Source organism: Spea bombifrons, chromosome 6 (genome assembly GCF_027358695.1).
Source record: "Spea bombifrons isolate aSpeBom1 chromosome 6, aSpeBom1.2.pri, whole genome shotgun sequence".
In the NCBI taxonomy this organism is placed as follows: Eukaryota; Metazoa; Chordata; class Amphibia; order Anura; family Pelobatidae; genus Spea; species Spea bombifrons.
The window spans coordinates 24,722,750-24,744,650 of record NC_071092.1 but is presented as its reverse complement, the minus strand read 5'-3'; the positions used below and the strand labels follow the sequence as shown (position 1 = coordinate 24,744,650).

The 21,901-nt window shown below is 40.9% G+C and overlaps 1 protein-coding gene across 2 annotated transcripts; it reads right to left on the bottom strand.

Annotated features, from left to right (window-relative positions):
* Positions 1-1,559: 1,559 nt before the first annotated feature.
* Positions 1,560-21,901, bottom strand: LOC128500850 (arf-GAP with dual PH domain-containing protein 1-like). 2 transcript variants are annotated; one of them, XM_053470178.1, is made up of 11 exons: positions 21,884-21,901; positions 16,412-16,542; positions 12,512-12,603; positions 10,428-10,507; positions 5,969-6,081; positions 5,240-5,386; positions 4,022-4,105; positions 3,826-3,888; positions 3,163-3,234; positions 2,845-3,076; positions 1,560-1,885 (listed from the first exon to the last, which is right to left on the bottom strand). In XM_053470178.1, the coding sequence occupies exons 2-11, from the start codon at positions 16,439-16,441 to the stop codon at positions 1,857-1,859; spliced, it is 942 nt and encodes a 313-aa protein (XP_053326153.1). In that variant the 5' UTR covers positions 16,442-16,542; positions 21,884-21,901; the 3' UTR covers positions 1,560-1,856. The 2 variants fall into 2 exon arrangements, with proteins under 2 accessions (XP_053326153.1, XP_053326152.1); XM_053470177.1 differs by lacking the exon at positions 21,884-21,901 and adding an exon at positions 19,937-20,239.

The window sequence follows — 21,901 nt, the reverse complement described above, 5'->3', positions numbered from 1 at the left end:
CTCTGAATATATGCCATTGACCACAACCCGCTGTTGTCTGCCAATCCCTAAACCGTAAATAAACTGCAATCTCTGAGTTTAGATCCCTCAACAACATTGGGATCTAAACTCAGAGATTGCAGCTTATTTATAAGTCTTCTATGTGGCACAGTGTCAAAGGCCTTATTGAAATCCAGATACGCAATCTCTGCTGCACCACCCTGATCAATTACTTTAGTCACCCAATCAAAAAATCAATAAGATTTGTTTGGCGTGATCTTCCTTAGGTAAACCCATGTTGTTTTTGATCTTGAAACCCATGTGACTTAAGATGTTCAACAATCCTGTCCTTTAACATAGTTTCTGTTACAGATGTAAGACTAACTGGCCTGTAGTTGCCTGACTCCTCCCTACTGCCTTTTTGACAATGGGCACAACATTCCCTAATTTCCAATTCTCTGGGACGACACCTGGTACCAATGATTCGTTAAATAAATCAGTTAAAAGTTTTGCTAGTACACCACCAAGCTCTTTTAATAACTTGGGTTGTATCCCCTCGATAAACTCAAATACTTCAAATGACCATACCTGGGAACTTCTCGGCTCCAGCTGCCCGGAGCCTTCCTTTGTGGGACGTAGCCAATACTGCACTCTGACGTAAGTGGGCGGTCCTGCTGACATCAGGGGAGTTCCCGCTGATGTCGGTGGGCTGTCCTGCTGATGTCGGGGGGGAACACCCCCATGTAAAAGAAAAAATGGGTGGGGATTCGGGTCTTGACCCGGAGAACAGGAGGAGCAGCGGAGAGTTCTCAGGTATGCAAATGACTCAGTCTTTTTTTCCTAACTGAGGTCCCATTCCTTCATTTTTATTTGTAAAAACTGAACAGAAATATTCATTGAGGCAGTCAGCTAGACCTTTATCCTCTTAAACATACACTCCTTTTGGGTTTAATCTAACTAATCCTTGTTTTACTTTCCTTTTCTCATTTATGTATCTAAAGAATGTTTTATCGCTTAAAACTTGCTTTGCTTCTTTCTGCCTAATCTTATAGATCTGTCTATCTTCCTCGCTTTGGCTATTTTTGTATTTACTAAAGGCTAACTTATCGTTTTTTTTCTGATTTTGGCCACTTCTGCGGAGTACTACAGCGGTTTCTTTTTTACTCTTACTGACCAGCCTGATACAATTTTCTGTTATCTTCAATAATACAACTTTTAAATAATCCCATTTCTCCTGGACTCCATTTAAATTGCCTCAGTCTGATAATGACTCCTCTACACATATTCTCATTTTAGAAAACTCAGCTTTTCTTAAACCTAAAACTTTTGTTTCTGTGTGGTGCGACTCTGTCACTGTTTGTATATTAAACCACACAGACTGATGATCACTAGATCCCAAACTTTTACCCAAACCTTAGAAACTTCACACGTTTTTGCTTTTTTTTCCCCCAAAAATCTCATAGACCTACTTAAGCGGTTTTTTTTTATTTCTCATGACTTTAACAGGCAGGCGAGGGTTAGATCCTTTTTCACAGAAAAGTGTTAACACCAACAGACAGAAATTACTTCCCAAACCCTCCTCCTATCACATCAATATTTTAATGCTCTGGCCTCAAGTACTAAAGAATTTACGGCTGTATTTACATACATCTGTTTTACTCGGAACTTTTAATACAAAATGTATGCACAACATTGTCACTTAGTTCATCTTGAGGTGAAATTCAACTGCTTAGTTTGCTTCCCAATGTTTCATCTTTTGTTTTCAACCAAACTTGACCAATACTTTATTCTGTATGTGAAACACACTGCTAGACTGACCGCTAAGCTGTCATCAGGAAAAAGCTTACAGTCCAGATGTTCATATGGTGTCAGACGTGTTACGGTCTACGTTTAAATTGAGCTTCAACTGAAAAGAGAGAGAGAATACAAATAAATTAGATTCATTGCCTTATATGCTTTAACAGAGAAAAGTGTCAACAGTGATTAGTACTCTGTGGTTGCAAATGAAAGGAAAGGGGAGCAATCTCAGTATATATATGTATATATATGTATATATATATATATATGTATATGTATATATATATATATATATATATATATATATATATATATATATATATATATATATATATATATAGTATAAGAACAAAATACCCTATTGGCTCGAGTATAGGCCACACCCGAGTATAGGCCGCACCCTAAAAGTTAGGTGCTTTTTTAAAGAAAAAATGTAATTTAAAGTGTAATAGATATGCTGCCACTCTGTGTGTCCCACTCTGTGTGTGCCCCCTCGAGATTCAGTTACACTATATGGCCATATATTCCTTAGCCCGCCACCACGTCGAGGTACCCCAAGTTTTGAGAGTGCTATCTACATTTTCATGGCTATGTTGTTTACCAAGGAGCTGAATCGTTGGAACTGATTTGCATTTAAATACAAAAGAGATTCTCATGCAATTTAACTCCTTCTATTAACAATATACGGCCATATAGTGTGACAGAGTTCATATGCACTGAATTCTTGCTTTGTTTTGTGTATTTGTTGGTCATTATCATTCCTGCAGCAAACCGGAATCTGAATTTGTATGCCTTAAATCCTTTTAGGTTGTGCACTCTTCTAGTTTTGTATATTTATTGTTTATGCTTAGACTTGTGATGTATCTTTTTAAAACAAATAGAATAATTGATGAGGGTGTAGTTGTGAGGATCAGATAAGTCATTTTAAACATTGACAAATAAAGTAATATAGTGAAAGAATTAATGTGAAACTAGACATATAGAACAACATAATAAAAAAATTGAAATTAAGTGCGTTCAAGGAAGAGAAGTGAGTAAAATCTGGAGTTTCTGAAAAGATTGTCATACTAGTGTATTCGCGGAGTGTCATGGGTTGACTTATAACACTCTTAAATGCATGGATCCAGCTCTCCTGCTCACTCTCAGTTTCACAGCTGAAAAGATACGTGCGCTCGGGTGTACTGAAAGAGATTCCATAATTCCACATTGGGTTCCCATGACTGCTTGAGATTGTCTCTGCCATCACATGATAACCATTCTCGCTGCTTCCCAAGAACACCTCACCTTTTGCAAAAGCATCCTGAATAAAATTTGAAGAAACAAAGTCAACTAGGACCCAGGACCTTTATAAAACCTATACTAACTTGAAGTTAATAAACAGCATACCAAAGGGTCTTTGAAGTACATCAGTCTACGGTTATCAAGCGTAAACCACCTCTTCTTGAACCCATCATTCAGCTAAAGATAAAGAAAAAGTATATTATGAAATGTCAGGTAGACAACGTCAGACAACGAGATGATGGTTGCCAATAAATCCGTCAATTTTGGTATTTATGCCATTGCTCTTTTATTTATATGTAGTTTTGTCTGTCTTACACTTACTGCCTGCATGGAAATGAAGTGCCTTCTTATGGCACCACATGTGGGGATTTCTGTTTTATAATTGAATTCTGGTTACCCTTACCCTTTCAGTGCCAGAAATACACAAGCACTATTACTCAATTTTTATAGAAATAAACCAGTCACAATACAACCTAGTTTGACAAAGCTCCAGAGGCTTGTTTCTATCTAAATTAAATTTAAACACTTGCACCTACATCGATCCCATTTAGAAAAATGAGAGAGAATTACCAATTATTTTTAACAGAACGGGTGGTATTAGGAATCAAGAGGTGGCTCTGATAATTGACTTGCATGTCTCCACAGAAGCTTGTCTGCAGGGACCCAGTAAGAACGTCTGAGAAATGGTTCCTAAAGGGGTATGGAGGCACTACCGATAGCATCTTTACCTACTATCCAATCCTAATGCAAGAAGGCTTTATATTTTACCTTTGGTCCAGTCTTCTCCATGTAACCTTCCTTGATGAAATTCCGGGTCAAGCGTCTTACTATCTAGGGAGTAAAATATCTTTATGTGGTTTTTTGCTTCATTCCACTCTCAAGTCCTGTTTACAAAGTACCCCATCCTTTGTAGTCTTCGTTTCACAACATGCTCTTACCCATCTTGCATGTTTCTTTGAATTACCTCATTGTCACTTGCTGTAGGAAACGCAACTTGCATATAACGATACTGTGCTGAACGGATAGCATTAAACCAGCTGACAATTTCCTGCATTTGACAGACAAGGATATGGACCGTTAGGTTATTAACAGATCTCCCACTTTCACATACAGTATATAACCCGCTAATATACAACCTTGAGGTACCTTTCACCCCTACTTAACTTAAAAAGCTTTCACAAACCTATAAGATCCTATAGACATCAATACCCACCATTCTACCTTTCCTTTCCAACATCCCTACCTCCTCCTTCCCTGATGTTTGTCATGTCACAGTACACCCATACCTTTGCCTACTGTAAGTCCTAGATGAGGCTGCTGCTGCTGTGCACCACCCACCACACCTTCGACATCATCCATGGCACGCTAAACAGACTACCACCACTAAAAGTGCTCCTGTACTGCTAACGAATTCTGGCCTCTCCATCTCCTACCTTCTACCATTGCATTATATTATGAATACATCTGCCAGACTAATTTTTTTTATTCTATCACGCATTCATTTGCAGCCCATTGTGTTAGTTTTGTTACTGGCTCCACATACCCTCCAGAGCAAAATGTATAAACTATAGAATCTTTGCCAACATGATATTGCCCTTTTTGTCTACTCTTATGTATAATTAAATATGTTTGCAAGCATGAATAAGTGTATGTGAGCATGACTGTCTATGAATAAAAGTGTATGTGAGCGTGGATGTGCAAGTGTGTGTGTGTGTGTGAGTGAGCATAGATTAGTATGTGTAAGTCTTTGCGTATGACCATGTATGTGTAAGTGGTGTGAGACGGAGTGTGCGTTAGCATAACTGGTGTGAGAGGGAGTGTGTACATTAGAATGAGTATGTGCTTGTGTGTTTGAGAGTATGAATAGGTGTGCTTACATATTGTCTTTGTGCGAGAGTGTATATTGGAAGGGGCAATGATGGCACAGAAAAGCTGTTTGGGGGTACTGACAAGCTGGAGCAAAGATAGCACAGGCAGGCTGTTTGGGGAGCAATGATAAGCTGCTTGGGCCAAAGGTAGCACTGTGGGACATCTTGCTTGGGGAAGTTGGGTTGTGCTGTGGTTTCTATGTATGCTCTTGCTCTCCCCTATTCTAATAGGGGCCATGGAATCTGTAAAGTCATGTTCTTCTTCATGCAGTACTCTGCACAATGATGTAATATACACCAGACACCCAATTCACCTGTCCATCAGAGTGGTATAAAAATATATTCCTGGTCCTGTTGTCTTTGATATATGTGATTTGCAGTCCATTAAATTGTTTCATCTTCTCTGGCTGGAAGGAGGCATTTATTGAGTCAACTTTAATCACTGCTTTTGGCTCTTTGGCCTAGAAAGATGATAGAGATAGGTTTTAGCCAGAAAAAAAAACAAGACAATATGGCTTGCTTAAAATATATTTAACTGTCCGACTGACTGGATTGGGTACAATTAGCATCTTTCTGCCCTTTAAAAAGTGGATCAGTTTATTGTTTACAGTGGGGAAATACAGTATATGAAATAGGAGACTTCTTAGCATCTTCTTTAAGAACTGATTCAAGGGACACCCTACCCATCATATACACTTTATGATAGCTGAATGTCCTTTTTAAATTTTATTTTGGTCCCCCTTACAAGTACATACATATTTGTCTTTTTTCCCTGTCCTAATGAGCCCCCTGTCCACGTGTGCAGAAATTACAAAACAAAATCCTGCCATTGTACCATTGTACTTAATATGCATTGGTGGTAAGGTATGGTGCACTGGAGTGTCCCTTAAAAAATGAACAGTACTAGATCATTCACTGCTACTTAACTCATTAAATGGCAAGTTTTGTTTTTTTATGGTTATTTTTTTAATGCTAACCACAAAACAATTAGCTAAACAAAGTAATCTATAATTTCATTACACATCCCTAGTTAATATTCTTACATCTGGTCTTGTGAAGTATTTAAGGGTGCCATCCATCTCGGACAGGATAAACAGTCGGGAAAGGTACTGCCCATTATCTCGCCCTTTCTTAAAAAGGTTTCCTTTCTTCACACCTGCAAAGAAGCATCTAAAGATTTATAACAAGCCATAACTTAAGTTTAGGTCAATTTAGTTCTGCAAATCTGGCATCTTGTGAGAAGATTCCAATATTTGTAATCATCTACACGATGGATAGTTTGGTCGACCCACCAAATGTAAATTCCAAACAATCTGCTGTTATATATGGACTTATCATATTTGGGATGGTCTTCACAAAGAAATTAACTTAGCTGTGCTTAGGACAACATGGCAGCCATGGGTGGGCTGGTGGAGAGATAAAGGGAGGAGTGGTGTGCTCTGAGGCCTTTATAAGGAGTGGGCAAGATGATTGGGGCTTCTTTTTCTGATGAGAAAATAGCATCCCACTCTTCCATCCCCATGTTATGTCTGTATCTGGTGTGTGTATGGTTGGGTCTCAGGAAGCTCTGCTTTTGTGTGGGGGCTTGCTGACGGTGGAAAGCCAGCCTGGGCTACACCAGCCTGAAAAGCTTGACCTGGTGCTGGGGGCTAACCCCACCCAGAGGTTGCCCTGGTCATACATTGCTGTGCTAGGAACAAAATAGATAAAGAAATGTCCACCCTAAGCAGACCTAGAAACCAAATTACTGTGGAGGTATGCTAGATATAGATTTACTTTAGTTATATGGTTGTCATTGTGTTTCATTAAAACCTTGTGGTTTTTGGGGATTGGGAGGGATGTCAGAGTTGGCATTTCCCTGTCATGTTGTTCTGCCCCTTCTTTCCCAATCTTAGATCCATATGTATATCTGTTTGGTTAATCAACAGTTAAATACACATTCTCTTCAGTGCTCTAACACTGATCAGATTCATATAATCATTTTGCCTTGCTCTGCTGCAAAGAACATTGTTAAACTGTTCTACTGAATACAACATTTTGGCACTGCTCTGCTGTATTCCACCTTTCTTTGCACTATTTAGCAGACACTTTGACTAAAACAATTGACACCAGGAGTGACTGCTTAAAGGGACACTCCAGCCACCATATGCACTTTAATGTAAATTCATGAGTGAATCTGAAGACCCCTGCCCCCCAACTGTCCTGATTTACGTGTGGCAGGGGCAGAGGAAGGGTGAGGCGAAAGCGATACTCACTTCAGGTGCAGCTGCGGGGGGCACACAGCCGTCCGATCAGCAGCTGCAGCCAGCAGACTAGCTGGGAGACCACAGTCTCCCTCTAGTCGGCTCAACATTAGGGAGCACAAGATCTGTCACTTCAGACCTCGTTTTACTGCTCCCTAATCACTATGCGCCGGCAAATAATGCTGAGCGTGGGGATATGACATCATCCCTGTGCTCGGCAGCAGTAGCCGGGGTGTAGTGATGAGGGAGTAGTGACAGAACTCGCGCTCCCACCGCAGGATACAGGATGGAGGCAGAAGGCAGAAGGATGGTGGAAGAGGTAGAGAAAGGGGTGTAAGGGCAGTGTATGTGTATATATGTGTAAGCTTGTGTGTGTGTTTGGGCCGGTGTGTGTAAGAGCAGTATAGGTATTTGTTAGCTGGTGTGTAAAGGCAGTGTATGTGTGTTTGTGTGTGTAAGGGCAGTCTATGTGTATATGTATGTGTGTGTCACCGGGTAAACAGGTCTGGTAGGAGCCCAGGTGCAGGGGATACAAGGGGTTCATACGTTGATATGATCTGTATTGAATATGCTAGCATGAAAAACAAGCACAGGTGGCAAGTCTCTTGGCAGGAATGGGGCGCACGGTAGGTAGCCCTCTGGATGGGGCGCACGGCTTGGAAGCCCACTGCCAGGGCACTCGGCTTGGGAGCCCACTGGCAGGGCACTCGGCTTGGAAGCCCACTGGCAAGGCACACGGCTTGGGAGCCCACTGGCAGAGCACTCGAAGGAAACCAGGAACAAGTCAGGATCAGGTATACAAGAAGCCAATAGCAAGTCAGAATCAGGTACAGGGCTAGAGTAAAATGGTCCACTAACTTCAATGCAAAGGCCCTGACTGAAGGGCTGGCCAGGATTATATAGGCAGGCTGATCAGAAAACAAGGTGCAGCTGAACATGGTAATTAAGTCTCTAATTAAGAGTTCTTCAGAGTGACAAGGGCGGCCACTAGTGGTTACTTAAGGAAATGAGCAGCACAAAGTTGTGAGTATTCCAGGCTGTGAAGGGTGGAACATGACAGTGTGTAAGGGCAGTGTATGTGTATATGTGTGTGTAAGGACAGTGAACGTGTATGTGTGTGTGTAAGGGCAGTGTATGTGTGTGTGTGTGTGTAAGGGCAGTGTATGTGTATACGTATGTGTGTAAGGGCAGTGTACGTGTATATGTGATAATAATAATATGTGTGTGTAAGGGCAGTGTATGTGTATATGTATGTGTGTGTGTAAAGGCAGTCTATGTGTATGTGTGTGTTTATGGGCAGTGAACATGCATATATGTGTGTGTAAGGGCAGTGTATGTGTGTGTGTAAGGGCAGTGTATGTGTATGTGTGTGTGTGTAAGGGCAGTGTACGTGTATACGTGTGTTTATGGGCAGGTGTTTGTAAGGGCAGTGTTTATGTGTGTTTATGGGCAGGTGTGTGTAAGGGTCCTGGAAGGGAGTCTAACATTAGCCTTTTTCATTTAAAAAATCTCTGCTGCTGTGGACTACTCTTCCAATGATCAGCCAGCATTATGGACACCTGGCTGGCTGAGAATCATGGGAATTTTTGTTCACAGCTAGCATCTGCAGCTTTACTGTTGCCAAACTTCCCATGATGCTCAGCCAGCATCATGGAAGCAGTATGTCTGGCTAAGCCTCATGGGAATTCAATTCAATGTGTTGGTTATTTTTAATATGCATGACTGCTGACAAAAACTAAGTGTGTTTTAAGTGGCGTTTCAAGCGTGACATTGTAAAGTGCAGTCGCTTGTATTGGTGAGTTCCGCGAGATTTTTTTTTTTTTAAAAGTGTCCCTCTTTCACATTTTGAAATGTTGGGAGGTATGCTAACATGCATTCACCACTTTTCCCACTCAAGCCATGTGCCATGCAGGAGATGTGTTTGGCCAATCTGCGAACGCTTCAGACACAGGGTCTAACAAGTATGCTGAATACTTTAACCCCTTTGCGACAATGGCGGTGCTCGTGTTTAGCTGTAATCTTCTTTCATATGTACTGATCCCACACAAGTTCTATATTGGGTTTTCTCAGGACAAGACGGCCTTTCTTTAGATGTCATTATTAACTTAGCATTTTTTTTCCCCACGTACACTTCAGGTATGTCACACGACATCCCAATATGTGTTCAGCAACATCTCTTGAGTACAGTGATACCTCCCATGCATTTGTTTGTCAGCTTGTTTGGGGGCTAACAGGTCACATATTGGGCATGCACAATTTCGCTTTGCAACTTGGAATTTTGACATGTTGAAAATTCTGCCCCATGCCCTATTTGGGACATCACATGGGGATTGTCCTAAAGGAGTTAATATGCATTCTTCCAAAACAAAACAAAAAAAACACGACACAGAATTTGAAGCCATGGTGCAAATTCTTGACGCTGATCAGTAGCAGGACAGTATTTCCAAGGAAATCTATGGGAGTATTCCCGCCACTGAATGGCAGCTTAAGCAATAGAAAGACTTTACACATGAGCACTGGGGTCTAAACAGTGAAGAGACAGTGCTGCATCTGACTGGAGGTAAGTACATCAAATGCAGGAAGATGCATTTGGAGCTCCAGCAGGGCATAAAGCTGGGTGGTGTGCAAAGGGGCAAATGGATTTGGGGGATTCTGCAGAATCCCCCATACAGTTGCAAACTGGACCACATTAAAGTGCATATGGTCCCTTTAGTAAGTCCTTGGTCTTGTCTTAGATTCAGGATAGCCAGCCGTCATGTGGTGGCTGCTGGCCTTAAAGTACCAGGGCCGCCAAGTTATCCCCAGTCCAGCCCTGGCCTATGCCATATTTGTTAACAGAAAAAACCCTCATTGCTTTAGCCTCTACCGCTTGTGATGGGAGACTGTTCCTATTATCTACCATCTTCTCGTTTAAGTAATGTGGAGGGCTCACATGTGATATATACTGAATTGTCCAGTAAAAAAGCACAGGTAAACCTACTACACTTACTAATATGTAATAATATCTGGGCAGATTGAATGCCAGAGATAAATATAACAAAATAAACTGAGTACTAATACTAATTGCTATGGACAAAGAAATAAAAACAGATGTATGAGATCATAATACACATAAAATGCAGCAATTGTTTACCTCGTTTGTTTCCATTGCAAACTATATTAAGATTGCTATTGAATTACCTATAATGGATTTATTTTGGGCATATAATTTACCCATTTGTGCTTTCTGTGGAATGACACAGTTTATTAAGCTTCTTACCATAAGAAATGTTTGAAATTCCTTTCCCAACAAATTCTTTGCGTTCATATTTTGAGCGAATCCATTGTTCTCGTAAGACACTGCAAATCAAAACAAAAAAAAGAAGTTGGGAGGAGTAGTTGAAGAATACTTAGCATTGCTTGCATTGTTTAATCATGTGTTAATTGCCCTGCACCATACACCAATCACTGACAGAAAGCGTGTTAACCTTAAACAGTCCAAAAAAGGGGGGAGCCCAGGCTTATTTTAGGGCAGCTGGTCCTTGGGCTCTCAACAGGAACCATAGCCCTTTGGAGGTCTGTGTAACAGAACTCTTGCATCCTGTCGGATAGTGCTGGGATATAATGTCATAACTTGTCATTCAGGAGCACCCGACATGCAGGCCACTGAGAAAATGTTAGCTAAGGGTTCTATGTCAATAGTTGCAAAGACTTCCATTTAGGTACAGTTGGTTGGGCATGTGGGAGGACCTTAAGTTAAAAACAAGTAGATATATAAAGCATAACTTTTAATAAAATGGAACTAAAATGAAGTTTCTCTGTATTGTGTGCATAAAATTAAGTAAATTGAAAACAAGGAATGTAATCTTTTAATAATCAGGCAGCCCCATAATAACTGAAAACAACAGATATTGGGATTATCACTTTCATTAATGCAATAATCAATTGAAATGCTGAAATGAAACAAGTGGCTTAACAAAATGTTGGGGAAATCTGCAAGATTTACAGTGAGGTTCCTCAAGTTAAAACACTTGCGCACACACAGAGTAACATACTTACACACATACACATACTAGCATACACACTAATATACTAACAAACTTAAAAACACTAATGCTGGACAAGTCCTATATATCCAACTTGGGTGCTGGCCAAATCCTATATGTCCAACTTGGGTGCTGGCCAAATCCTATGTGTGCTATCTAGGCAGGGCCGGCCCAAGGCAAAATGCCGCCTGGGGCGAATTTTAAAATGCCCCCCCCCTTGTACTTACCTTTCAGCAGTCCTGCGGCGAGTCTACCTGTTCGGTCTCGGTGCCGGCTTGTAATTACAAACCGAGACCGAACAGGGAGACTCGCCGCAGAGGAGAGAGAGAGGGGCGCCGAGCGGGTACTGACCACTCAGCGCCCCTTTCTCTCTCTTTCGCTTTAAAAAAAAAGGGCTTGGGGCGGCGAAGTGCTGCCCCTTCAAAAGTGCCGCCTGGAGCGGTTGCCCCACTCGGCACCATTGTCGGGCCGGCCCTGTATCTAGGTGCTGGGCAAGTTCTCTGTGTACAACCTGGGTGCCAGGGCTGTCCTTTGGGGTGGGCGGCCTATGATCTATGCAATTTAGGAATTCCATGCATGATTTATTTGACCATACCTCCATTGATGAATTTGCTTGTTTTCCAGTTGCTGTATACCTGCAATGTTTCCATGTGGTATTTATTTAATCTATACCTGCAAATGCAGGGTTTGTATGTCTTGTTCATGTCTTGTTTATTTTACCTATTAAACTTCATGATGGAGAAAAAGAGAGGTGTAGCACAGTGAAGGAGGGGACAAAGGGTGCCTGAACACCTAAGACTAGCAGCTGTTGTGTCCCGACACAGAGGAGAGAGGCACCGCACTGAATAAGCAAGCACCTAGAAAGCCTCCTGCCGCCACAAATGAATGGACCGGAGACTTAGGCACCATCGGGGGGGGGCTCACTCTGTATAATGCGGAACACAAAAGGGGTGGAGCCAAGGGGTGGTCAAATGAGGTTTTGCCTAAGGTGACAAAAATCACCGCACACTCATGTAAAGGTCTGTAAAGTGTTTGGCAAAGACGAAGTTGCATCAAATACAGTGCTGTATACAGTCGTTTAGTTTAGTATTGGCAAAAGCCTAGTTTCATGTTGAAGATAGCAGAGCTACAGCTCATACAAATATGCAAATATGCAGTTACCTTAAAAATATGCAAAAACAAGATTTGAAAAAACAGTATAATATGAAAACGTATTTTTTACTGTGATACTAAAAATATACAATAGTGGAGGTTCCTTAAAAAAAAAAAAACACAGTAAATGAAGTAAGTTACACATGATTTGAGGAATATCACTTACTGACAATCCTTATGTGTCGGTTTGTAGTAATACACAGGAACATTAGCCTCATATATTTTTTTGGCTACGTCGTTTCCATGGTTTTCAAGAAACTGAGTAAGTAAAAAAGTAGATACAGTAAATATAGAGAGCAGGTGTGTATTACAAACATATCCATTATATCATGACCCAAACAAAGTTTCCTGAAGCACATTACTTTTATAAATAAGAGCATGTTATAAATAAACATTTTACAGTATAGGAATGCAAAGGTGGCAAGAGATAAGAAGAGGAACTGAAAGGAAACAACAGAGGACTGATGGGAGAAGATAAATGAAAAAAATAGAGCGGAGGTCACAGAGCAAAATGTATTCATTAAGAGTGAATAGGTTTTTAACTTGCACTGTCCACTATTTATGACATCATACACAAAATAACAGGGATCTTGAAGACAAACAGTTGTATGATTAAACAATTATCCAAACAGATGCTAATGATCATCAATTTAGGTTACAACACAATCATTATCTGAAACGGAAACATCTGTGTAGATGGAATCAAACTGGATAAGGAACAGCCAAACTCACAAACCAAAGGTGAAGTTGCTGAAGACAGTTTAATATCAAAAGTCATACACCATGGAAAGACTGAGCACAACAACAAGACGCATCCGCAAGGAATCTCCCAGGCAGAAATTGCAAAAGCAGATGTTCTGTCCAAGGTCTTTTGAAACGTACAATGTTGGAGACTGTAAATGTAGTGGTAGGTCAAGGAAATGGCAGAAGTGCAGCAGATGAAAGACACATCATGCTTACTTCCCTTCCCAAAGATCTCCGGCAGTGCCACCATTGGCAGAATATAGTGGGACCCTGGTACACCCATCTTCTGTCCGAAAAAGTCTAGTCAGAACTGGTCTTCATGGAAGATTTGCGGCCTAAAACCATAACTCCGACGTGGAAACAAGGCCAAGCGACTCAACCATTCATGAAAAAAAAATGGCCAAAGGCACTCTGGACTGCTGTCGAAATTTGACATATTTGGCTGTAGAAGAAGGCAGTTTGTTCACCAAACGGCTGGAGTTCGGTACTAGAATAAGTGTTTGGAGGCAACAGTGAAGCATGGTGGAGGTTCGTTGCAAATGAGTTGGGGATTTGGTCTCCTTTCCATCATGCAATACCATCAGGAAGATCTGATTGGGATCAAATTTATTCTGCAGCATGACAACAACCCCAAACATAAAGCCACAAATAAAAAACTATCTTCGACATGCAGAAGAACAAGAAGTCCTAGAAGTGATGGTATGGCCCACAAAGACCCCTGATCTCAACATCATTGAGTCTGCCTGGAATTACATGAAAAAAGAGACGCAACTGAGGCTGCCTAAAACCGCAGAGGAACTGTGGTAGTTCTACAAAATGTTTAAAACAACCCACCTGCCGAGTTCCTTAAAATGCTGTGTGCAAGCATACCTAGAATAATAGATGCTGTTTTAAAAGTAAAAAGTGCTCACACCAAATTGATTTGATTTGGATTTTTTCTTCTGTTCTCTTTGCATTTTGTTAAATGATAAAAATTAACATGTCTATTTATGAAAGCATTCTTACGTTACAACATTTTTTCACACCTGCCTAAAACATTTGCAAAGAATTATATTATACGTCTCTCAGTTTCCTTCTTCTAACTAAGGTCCCTTAGACCTTTACCCTCATTTAAATATACCCTTTAATTTTTTTCAGTCTAAATATCCTGTGTTTATTTTTTTTCTTTAATGTATATATTCAAAATATGTTTTACCTCTTTTCTTTATTAAGTAAGCATTTTTACTACAATGGTTTTCATTTTCTTTTATCGTAACCTACAAGTTCAATGTAGTTTTCTGTTGCCCTCTGTCTCTAGTACCGTACAGTACAGTACTGCAGGCGCTTCATGACCTTCATGGGCTGCATGTATATTAAACCACATCTTAATTTAATAGGGGGATGGGGCCTTAAAAATGTATTCTTTTTAAGCTGCTTTTACTACTTGTTTTGGAATTTATGGGGAAATAACGTGGGGGAGTTCCTTTTTTGCTTGCAGATTTATCGTTATACCAGAAAAGAAGAAGTTAGAAAAGACGCTGGTTGTTGGTTACTCTAATTCCATTATAGTGACAGCCGAAATCAACCCTGCATTTACAAATAAATAAATCTATCATGGCCTCCTCCTTTATTGGCTCCACCGTTGTTTACTTTAGAGCTAATTCCAGTAAAGAGCTTAGAATATCTCTATTCCTGGCTGAACCGGTTACTTGATTTCTCCAGTCCACACAAGAGAAATTAAAGTCACTCATAACGATACACTTGTCTTTCATTTTCACCAAAGTTTCTTCTTTAACTAACATATAATCAAGCTTCTCCTGTCATATAGGGATCTATAGATTACACATATTTTTTCTAGATTCTAAAGTTACCCAAACTTTTAGAATATTTTTAATTTAAAGGGCAAACTGCCTTTCTTCTCCCTTCTTCTGGTAATTGCCATTTAACCCACATTCAGTGTTATTATAAAAGTAAAATAATGTCTCCAAACCTTCTGTTTTAACCTGGGTGTCACAGGCATACATGCAATGGTGTGGGTGGCAAGTGGATTTAACCAGTATCATCCCACTGCCAACTTTTCTAGTTTGAATGCAACTTATCTTTTTATAGAATTCATTGTTACACCAAATAGTACTGGTTTTAATATGGCAAAAAATATTTAAAAAATGTAAACAAAAACATGCAAGACCCAAGGGTTGCTAACGCTAAAGAAAATAATATACGATTAAGTATTTTCACACATTTCTGCAACCTTTTCAAAGCCTTCATCCTAACCCTAATAAAGATCCATTGGTGATTATGCACCTAAAGTATTAAATGTCCTGGCCTGCCACAAAGGAAACAATGCAAAAATAACAATTTTGTTCACAATGAAACATGTTAAATGTATTTTTTTGATCTATAAGAATAAAAATGATATTTGTTTACATTGTTTGCCACCTAGTGGTGACAGAGGAGAATTTTCTTTTAGGACACAACAAACCTTTCGAGAGTATTAGAGTATATACCGTATTTGCCTGAATATAGGCTGCACTTTTTCCCCCCAGGAATGCGTAACTCTCCAGCAGCCCTGGACTTCTACGCAATGTGCTGAGACAGCCTCCCCTGCCAGCACTTTCCGGGGGGGCACCGTAAGTTGTCTACGCGTATGGCGCTGTTGTTCCGCCGGCCCTGCTAGATACCCGGGAGTCTGCATTGATAAGTCTAGCGGGAGGGGCATATCTAGGGGTCTCAGAGTGGCAGCATATCTCGGGGGGGCAGAGTGGCAACATATCTCGGGGGGCAGAGTGGCAGCATATCTGGGGTGGGCAGAGTTGCAGCATATCTGTTCCACTAAGTTGTTTTTTTTCTAACTTTTAGGGTGCGGCCTATAATCGAGCTAATATGGTATAAATGGCATTAAAACAAACAAAAACAACATAAAACTCTGAGACTAACTAAAAAGTATATCACATTAGTGTTCTTGTGGTCTATAGATATAGTATATGTATAGTCAAGTGTTACTGTTTACTTGCGTTAAATAAAATAGCAACACTTATCACATTATGTATACTACACCTTGGAGGCATTACATTATAACAGCCTAGAAACTGTGTTGGTTTAAATGTGTAGTTTTTGTTGCTACTATATAACTGTATTTTGTATCTTTTCGTTATTATTTACTATATATTTTATTAGTGAAGAAAAATTGATACAACTCTGGCTTTAAAAGTAAATTCCAAAACTGTTAGCAATTATGAATCCTTGATTTGAGGTTACCATTGCAGCACATACAATTAACACATGGGTCCAACTTGGTCAGGTCTTTGATCTTGGCACATGTGATGAGGTAAAACAGAATTACCTGAATCTGTGTTTCTTCCCAGTGGTCCATGGTTAAAGACCTCACTTTACTGATTTCCGAGAGATTCCGGTGTATGCCAGAACAATCCACACAAATGAACACACCTAGCGGGAAGGAAGCCCATCCTGGATCTTAAAGACAGGAATGTTGGTTAACACTTTGCCTCGTATTCATTCTCTTTCCTCACAACAACCTTGCCTTACCAGAGACCTTTGCTCTCTCAATCTTAGAAATTCTACCCGCTCTCCTCTCTCCTATCACAAATGTTTTGCCCTAGCCTATTTACCTCTTTCTATAACTACACCATCACATCTGCTCTTGTATGTAGCCCCAACTACTACTCCCTTTTTACACAGCTCACATTTCCAACGGTGAAACGCGACACTAACCAGACACCTGTTCCTGCACTGCTGAACTTAGTTTGTGGAAGTCTCATTCTATGTCTGATTTCTTGCACTATAAATTCATGCTTCATTACTACTGCTATTCTCTCATCCTTGCTCAGGAAACCTGCTTCATCACCTCCTTTATTTCGTCCCTGTTTCCAAATCCTAAATGTCTCTTCAGTACTTTCAATTTCCTTCTTCACCCTATTACAATTACCCCTTCCACTAACCTTACTGCCTTTGTCCTTGTCACATACATCAATACTAAGATTGAAACTATCGGATGTGAAATATCTACACAGTCCTTTTAGTGCCCTTGCCCTCCCTCTGACTCTGCACTCTCCCATACACTGGACACTCCTTCCTCTTCTTCATTTAACTGAATGTCTCTTGTCACTGGAAGTGAGGTTTGTGCTTTCTGCTTTCTTCTTGTCCAACCACATGTCCTCTCGATTCTATCCTTTCTCATCTAACCCAGTCTCTCTCTCTCACCTACTCTTGTCTCAACGCTAGCTCATACCTTCAATCCCTCCCTCTCTACTGGACCTTTCCCATCCTCCTTCAAGCATGCTACTATAACTCCTATCTTCAAAATACTCTTAGTGGACCCGACATATCTGTCCAACTGTCGGGATCCCTAGCCGAGACCCTGATGGAGTGATTCACCTGAGTACCCGCTAACCGCGAGTACCGGATCCAACGATGCTGCTCTTGCTCCCTCTCCGTTCACTGCCCATATGGCCAGCTCTGGGCTCGCGTCACCCCCACTCCACTTTATCTGTCCCTTAATGGAGATGTCGGGGAATGCATGCCGATGACGTCACTCATGGGGCAGCACGTCCCCTGGCGGCAGGTTTACAAACCGGCACTGAGTAACACTCAGTGCTCAGTTATTGCTCAGAGCTCTTTCCTGCCTTTTGTTATTTGATTCCTGTTGCTGACCCTGGATTATCTTCTGACTATGCTGCCTTCTGTGACCCTGACCTTGGCTATTGTTTATTGGATTACTGCCTTCTGTGACCCTGACCTTGGCTATCATTTACTGGACTCCCCTGTCTCCCTTGACCCTGGCTACATTACTAGACTTTGCTGTGTTTAGTGAGTCTGACCCTGCCTACCCTCTTATCTACTTCCAATAAATTGTATAAACCAAACTAACTAGGTTTCTTGACTCCAACTCTTTACTTGCCCTTCTTCAATCTGGATTCCGCTCTTGACATTCCACCACCCTTACTAAAGTTACTTGCTAATCCCACTGTACCTTTCTGCTGCTTTTGACACTGTGGACCACCCTCTTCTCCTTCAAACTCTTCATAATCTTGGCCCCTGTGACACTGCTCTCTCCTGGTTTACATCCTATCATTCTATTCATACATTTGTTGTCTCCCTCAACAGTAACACTTCCCATCTCCTTCCCTTCTCAGTCGATATACCCCAAGGCTCAGTTCTAGGACTCCGCTTTTAGTTGTTCCTCTGTCACCGTCCCTGACCTTTTAATTTTAGCAGTATCCTGTTGCTATCTTGCCGTGTGACCTGCCCGAGGAAATGCTGCTGTTCACCCTACCCAAGGGCTATCCTGCATCAGCGCCCTGTCTGAGGGCTATCCTCATCAGCGCCCTGCCTGAGGACCATTAGCTTGCCCATGATCATGTTATCCATAATTTTATGGCAGGCTCAAAGAAGCACAGGATGCTCTACTTGTAACCAGGACTCCTAAACATGTTGAGGAAATGACAGGGTTTTGATGAAAGAAAGGTCGCGAGACATTAAATAATTGGTGTGGAAACTTATAAGACACCATGTAGGAGACATGGCCACCATAAAATGATATATGTTCCCTTAGAACCACTCCCTTAAACATAAAAATCTGCCAGAGACAGCAAATCATTGCTACCTTCTGGCTCGGGGGGGGGGCTCTTAGGTAAGGCCAAGTGGCCCCATTGGCTCCTTAAACCTAACATTCACACTGGCACAAATATTTACACACATCCTCTTACACTAAAGCAAACTTACACAAATGTACACACTTATAGACTCTCAAACACACACATATTCACTTTCACACTAACACATACACAGATTTCCTCTAACACACTTACACAATCATGCTAACACACTTCCTCTAACACACACTTACACATTCACACTCACTTATATTATAAACTATACATATTGTACATTCAATCCCTCCCTAACTCCCTTATCCTTTCACTCCCTTACTCCCTTATCGCTTTACCTTGCCTGCACCCTTCTTTCTTTGCTTGCACACACTTGTTACCTGGCCCTGCCTTGTTCCCTCTGCAAGTGGGCTGGTCCAAGGATTTTGGGAATGTTTGGGAAAATGTATGATTCAAAAACAGGTTTCAATAGAAAAAGGAAATCTCAACATTAACAAGTAATTAACAGAACCTCACTGAACTGTCAGTTGAAGATGAGTTGCTACAAGGAAACAAATTTCAACCCACATCATTTATGACCAAAATACCTGAATACCACACCTAAATGAGTTTGTTAGAGATCCCATTCCAAACCCATGGGCATTCATTTGGAACACCATCCCTCCTTGCCACTATAAAAGCTTCCACTCTTCTGAAAAAGCTTTCGACAAGATTTTAGAGTGTACCAGTGGAAATTTCTTCAGGGCTCTGCACAGGCCACTTGAATTCCTCCACACAAAACTCATGAAATCATACACTTATGGACCATGCTTTGTGCACAGGGGTATAGTCACACTGGAACAGTTTTATTTCTTCTGACTCTTTCAGTGCCTGTTTTACCATTTAGGCAAATTAGTCAGTCACCTAGGGTGCTGAGCTAGTATGGGGCCACCATGATGGTCTTTCCTACATTAATACGTAAGTGCATACAGGAGGGGGCAGCAGAGCCATACTTCACCTAGGATGTTGGAAATCATATGGCCACCCCGGATTGTTTTAATCCTCATAATGTAAAATTTTGAATTTTTTTTTTTATCGTTTCTACCATTTCTCAGCTAATTTATTATTCCCATTATTTACACTGTTCTCTTAGTATTATGTCACCCAAACTTTCCCTGTGGCATTGTGAAAAGGCTTACGATCATTCTTTGTTGCCTACACATTCCTCCCCCAGTCTCATGTTCCATTTTCTCACTTCTTACCTGGAGCTCCACAATCTGCACACTTTGTGTTCCATTCTTTTGTGATCAAATTTCGAATACTTGTCTTATTCCAGTCATGTTCACCAGACATTTTTCCGTATAATCTATACAAGGAGGCTGTACTTTTCCAAAGATGTCCCAATGGGTCACAGGGTGTGAGGCAAAGCTTCGATTAACAGGATATGATATAGCAGGATACATACACACTGGTGTTCTCATACAGTTCAAAGGAATGAAAAAACAAGGGATATCCCCAGAGCGTGAAAATTCAACCCTCATAGAAAGAGAATACATGCAATGTGCAGCAACATTTCTGTAGTCATGTTCAAACAAGGGGGAGGGAGATTTTAATCAGTAAACCAGTTTTTCAACATTTCAGTCTCACAAGAAGACTAACACTAGGAGCCAGGGGAAAGTATTTGTCATGACTTGTATTCACACTAACAGATTAATTCAGCCTGATCATTATGGTATCCAAATGACTTGTACATTGTTTATCTGCATGTGAACATTTTTTTTCGCTTATCAAGTTGTCAGTACCCGCTCAGCGCCCCTCTCACTCCTCTGCGAGCCCTCTAGCTCGGTCTCGGTGCCGGCTTGTAATGCTGAGCGCCGGAATATGATGTAATTTCTGGCGCTCAGCAGTAAAGCATTGCACACCGTGGCAGAGCAGGGAGATTCACCACAGGACTGCTTAAAGGTAAGTGAAGTACAAAGGGGGAGGATAGGGTAGATAATAGGAAGTGAGGGAGAGGAAGGGTAGATAATGACCCCTGGCGTCGGCCGGGGGGGGGCGACATTTTAAACTTCGCCCCAGGCGGCATTATGTTTTGGGCCGCCCTGCAAACCCCTCGTATGAATTTGAATATTTCCCCCATCCAGCTTTCCTAAGAGTGTCTTCTAAACACATTGCAGCAGTATAACACCCATTATCTACTAGACTTGTGAATTTGAATTTCTACAAAGTTAATTTTTAATGAAATTTGCTAGTTTTGTGCCTTTATAAAAATCCCTGATAACCAGGTGGGTCCCCAGCGAAACATTAGAAAAAGAAATGGCAAAAAATGCTGATTTGTCCAATAGATTGACACATTTTTCTGCCAATATAATCCATTTATAATGCACTCTTTGTTGAGGTAAAGTGGGAAAGGTCTGTGTGTAGGAAGTAGTGATGTCCGGTTCATGAATGAATCATTCTTTTGAACCGATTCTTTTCAATGATCCAGATAAATCGGTTCACTAGACTGAACGATTCATTTGTAACAGTTCTGTCTGTGAACTGCAGTTGTAACATGAGTCATCTGCACAGCACACAGACACGGACTCTAGGATCAGGTTACAGATCATAGATTCTGACTCCTTTGAATGAACTATGACTCACGACTCGTTCACAGAGTCGTTCAGAGACTCGTTCACTCGTATACAGCACACTGACGCAATACTTTTATAAATGCATACAACTTTAATCTTCACTGCCCCCAGGATTTAGATTCCCTTTAGTTTGCACCCCTTTACCTCTAACTGCTCCCTAAATTAACCTTATTAAATTAATTAGATTAACTCTCAGTCCTCGGAATTAAATTAACCCTAAAGACCCCATTAACCATAACTGTCCCTAAATTAACCCTAAAGACCCCATTAACCATAACTGTCCCTAAATTAACCCTAAAGACTCCATTAACCATAACTGCCCCTAAATTATCCCCAAAGACCCCATCGACCATAACTGCCCTTAAATTAACCCTAAAGACCCCATTAACCATAACTGCCCCTAAATTAACCCTAAAGACCCCATTAACCATAACTGCCCCTAAATTAACCCTAAAGACCCCATGAACCATAACTGCCCCAAAATTAACCCTAAACACCCCATTAACCATAACTGCCCCTAAATTAACCCCCACCTCCCCTAACTTTCAGCAGCCCCAATATTAATGTTATACTTACTGTTAGATTAGTTGCTGA

Bases quoted from the DNA above. Each gene is read 5' to 3' on its own strand.
- LOC128500850 (XM_053470177.1), bottom strand. From the start codon at position 20,027: ATGTCTGGTGAACATGACTGGAATAAGACAAGTATTCGAAATTTGATC. The intron at 12,604-16,411 runs GTAATTCTGTTT...TTACTTACTCAG, and splicing joins GGGAAGAAACACAGATTCAG to TTTCTTGAAAACCATGGAAA. The intron at 10,508-12,511 runs GTAAGTGATATT...TTTGATTTGCAG, and splicing joins CCGACACATAAGGATTGTCA to TGTCTTACGAGAACAATGGA.